The sequence below is a fragment of the Eimeria acervulina genome, genomic scaffold (genome assembly GCF_000499425.1).
Source record: "Eimeria acervulina Houghton genomic scaffold, Eah_scaff804, whole genome shotgun sequence".
In the NCBI taxonomy this organism is placed as follows: Eukaryota; Apicomplexa; class Conoidasida; order Eucoccidiorida; family Eimeriidae; genus Eimeria; species Eimeria acervulina.
This window is the reverse complement of record NW_013549590.1, coordinates 526-3,508: the sequence shown is the minus strand read 5'-3', so window position 1 is coordinate 3,508 and position 2,983 is coordinate 526. Positions and strand designations below refer to the sequence as shown.

General features: G+C 52.6%; 1 protein-coding gene across 1 annotated transcript in view; it reads left to right on the top strand.

Annotated features, from left to right (window-relative positions):
* EAH_00049520 (hypothetical protein) overlaps window positions 1-2,547 on the top strand; it is a gene marked incomplete at both ends in the record, with an annotated part of 7,955 nt that extends 5,408 nt beyond the window's left edge. Inside the window, one exon of the mRNA XM_013394356.1 lies at window positions 81-2,547. Coding sequence (XP_013249810.1) covers window positions 81-2,547 — 2,467 coding nt within the window. The remainder of the gene's footprint in view (window positions 1-80) is intronic.
* Between the last annotated feature and the right edge of the window lie 436 nt (window positions 2,548-2,983).

Here is a 2,983-nt window from a genome sequence, read left to right as displayed (position 1 = left end):
GCTGCTGCTGCTGCTGCTCTAGCTGCTGCTGCTCCAGCTCCTGCTGCTCCCGCTGCTGCTGCCGCTGTACCTCCTTCAAGGGGTCTCTCTGTAGCTGAGGAGACACCCAAATCGACAGCACGAATCAGCCCCACACGGCTGCAGCAGCAGCAGCAGCAGCAGTGGTTTTTGCTGCTGCAAGAGAGAGAAGAAGCTTTAAGAGCAAAACGATTAGAAGAAAGACGCAAAGAGCGCATCTCCCTATACACCCCAACCTCAACACAACCCCCTACACCAACAGCAGCAACAGCAGCAGCAGCAACAGCAGCAGCAGCAGCAGCTGCTGCTGCTGCTGCTGATGCTGATGCTGCTCAAGCTGCGGGGGCCCCAGAGCACCAGCAACAGCAACAGCAGCACCAAGCAGCAGCAGCCGCAGCACCAGAAGCAGCAGCAGAAGCAGCAGCAGCAGCTTATTCGGGAGATGAAGCTGAAGCGGCATATAAAGAGAGGCATCAGGCAGCTACACCGCAACTACTCAGCAGCAACATCAAATACTCAGCACAACAGGGGCCCCCTAACTCTTCCTTTCATCAACAACTCCTTAAGAAGGGGCCCCCTAAGGGCCCTCATCAACCCCGGCCCCCAAACCAACCCCTCCACCAGGGGCCCCCCATGGGGCCCCCCAAAGGGCCCCCAAAGGGGCCCCCTAAAGGGCCCCCTAAAGCGCTCCCCAAGGGGCCCCCTATGGGGGCCCCCAAGGGGCCCCCTAAAGGGCTCCCCAAGGGGCCCCCTAAAGGGGCCCCCAAGGGGCCCCCTAAAGGGCCCCCTACGGGGCTCCCAAAGGGGCCCCCAAAAGGGCCCCCTAAGGAACCCCCTCAGGAGGGGCCTCCTCAGGGACAGCTTCAGCAGGTGCCCCGTAAAAGGCCCCCAAAGGGGCCCCTTGAACAGGGGCCTCCTAAGGGGCCCCTTGAACAGGGGCCCCCCAAGGGGACCCTTGAAGAGGGGGCCCCCAAGGGGCCCCTACTGCAGCAGGAATCGCCCAAGGGTCTCATCGAGGGGGGGCCCCCGAAGGTACTTATTGAAGGGGGGCCCCCGAAGGGCCCCGTTGAGGAGGGGCCCCCTGGGGGTCCCCTGGAGGAGTATGCTGATAAGGATATAAATTTAGAAGGTGTTTGTTTAGAGGGCTTAGCTGATGAAGTGTGGGGCGATGAACAGAAAAATTTAGCTGCGAAGAAGATTCAAAGGGCTTGGAGACAACGCAAGAAAAAAAATATATTTATGAAGGTTGTTGAAGTGCAGAGGCGACAAAAAGAAATACAACAAACACTCAGAAAGAGGCATGCATACTTATACCTTCAAGACCAGCAGCAGCAGCAGCAGCAGCAGCAGCAGCAGCAGCAGCAGCAGCAGCAACAGCAGCAGCAGCAGCAGCAGCAGCAGCAACAGCAGCAGGAGCTTCCTCCTTTGGGTCTTAGAAAGATAAAAGTAAGAAGACGTAGCGGCCTCCTTCCTTCTGCTGTCTCTTCAGATACACCTGAACAGACACCGCAGCAGAAACCTAAGGAGACAGCTGAAGAGACAGCTGGGGAGACAGCTGGAGAGACAGCTGCACTCGCAGCATTAAGAGCTTTCAAAGCCTCTCCGCAGCAGTTTACGCCTTTAGTAAGACGGCGTCCTGCTGTTGTTGTGTTGTTTAAAGGGGGCCCCAGAAAGCGAAAGGCTGAAGCAAAAAGAAGCAACAGCAGCAGCAGCAGCAGCAGCAGCAGCAGCAGGAGTTTCTTTCTTAATAGGGATGGGGCTGATTTCCTTTCATCTACGAATAAACAAACAAAAGCGAAGACAGAGAAGGAGACAGAAGGAGACAGGTCTCCTAGGTTGTACAGCAGCGGCAGCGGCAGCAGCAGCAGCAGCAGCAGCAGCACGTGGGAGGGGCTGCCAGCGATAGTGCTGAAGAGACCCACGGATGTCTTCTCCTCATCTGATTCACTAGAAGACAGCAGCAGCAGCAGCAGCAGCAGCAGAAGCAGCAGCAGCACAGAGCTCCAAGAGGAGGACTTCCTTTACGGTGGGGCTACAGACTCTCGAGAGACACCTGAGGGGGCGGCAGCAGCAGCTGCTGCTGCTGCTGATGCTGCTGATGCTGCTGCTGCTGCTGCTGATCGTTATGATGATGATGAGAAGGAGGCGGGGGAGCAGCAGCAGCGGGCGAGAGAAGGCTGGAAGCAAGAGAGACACCCAGCAGCAGATGCTTTGCCTCTCAGCAGCAACAGCAACAGCAACAGCAGCAGCATCAGCAGCAGCATCAGCAGCAAGAGCAGCAGCAGAAAGAAGGAGAGGAGGCGCAGCAGCGCCTTACTGCATCCGAACTGGCAGCAGCAACACCAGCAACATCTGCAGCAACATCTGCAGCAGCACCAGCAGCAGCAGCAGCAGCAGCAAGAGGAGCAGCAAAAGCAAGAGGAGCTGCAGGAGCAGCAGCAGCAGCAGCAAGAGGAGCAGCAGGAGCAGCAGCAGGAGCTGCAGCAGCAGCAAGGGGGCCCCCTCTCTTCCACATTTGCAGCAGCATAAGGGGCTTAGCTGCTGCAGATAAAAAGGAGACAGCTGCACGTTGTTGGGGTGTACAGGCACCTCTAAGCTGAAAACTCAGCAAACAAATTCAAAATATTAAATTGCATTTCTCTTTAAACAATTTGTCTCCTCTATTTGCATCATATAATATTTATGTACAATGTATATAATATATATATATATATATATATTATATATATATATATATATTATATACATAACATATGCTCATATATATATATATTATAAATACACATATATATATGTATATATATGTATTTATATACATGTATATGTATATATATATATACACATTTATATGTATATATATATATACATTTATATGTATATATATATTGTATATATAGGTAGATATGCGTAGACAAACAAACAAAAAGAAAATAAACAAACAACATATGCATGAAGCTGTGATTGT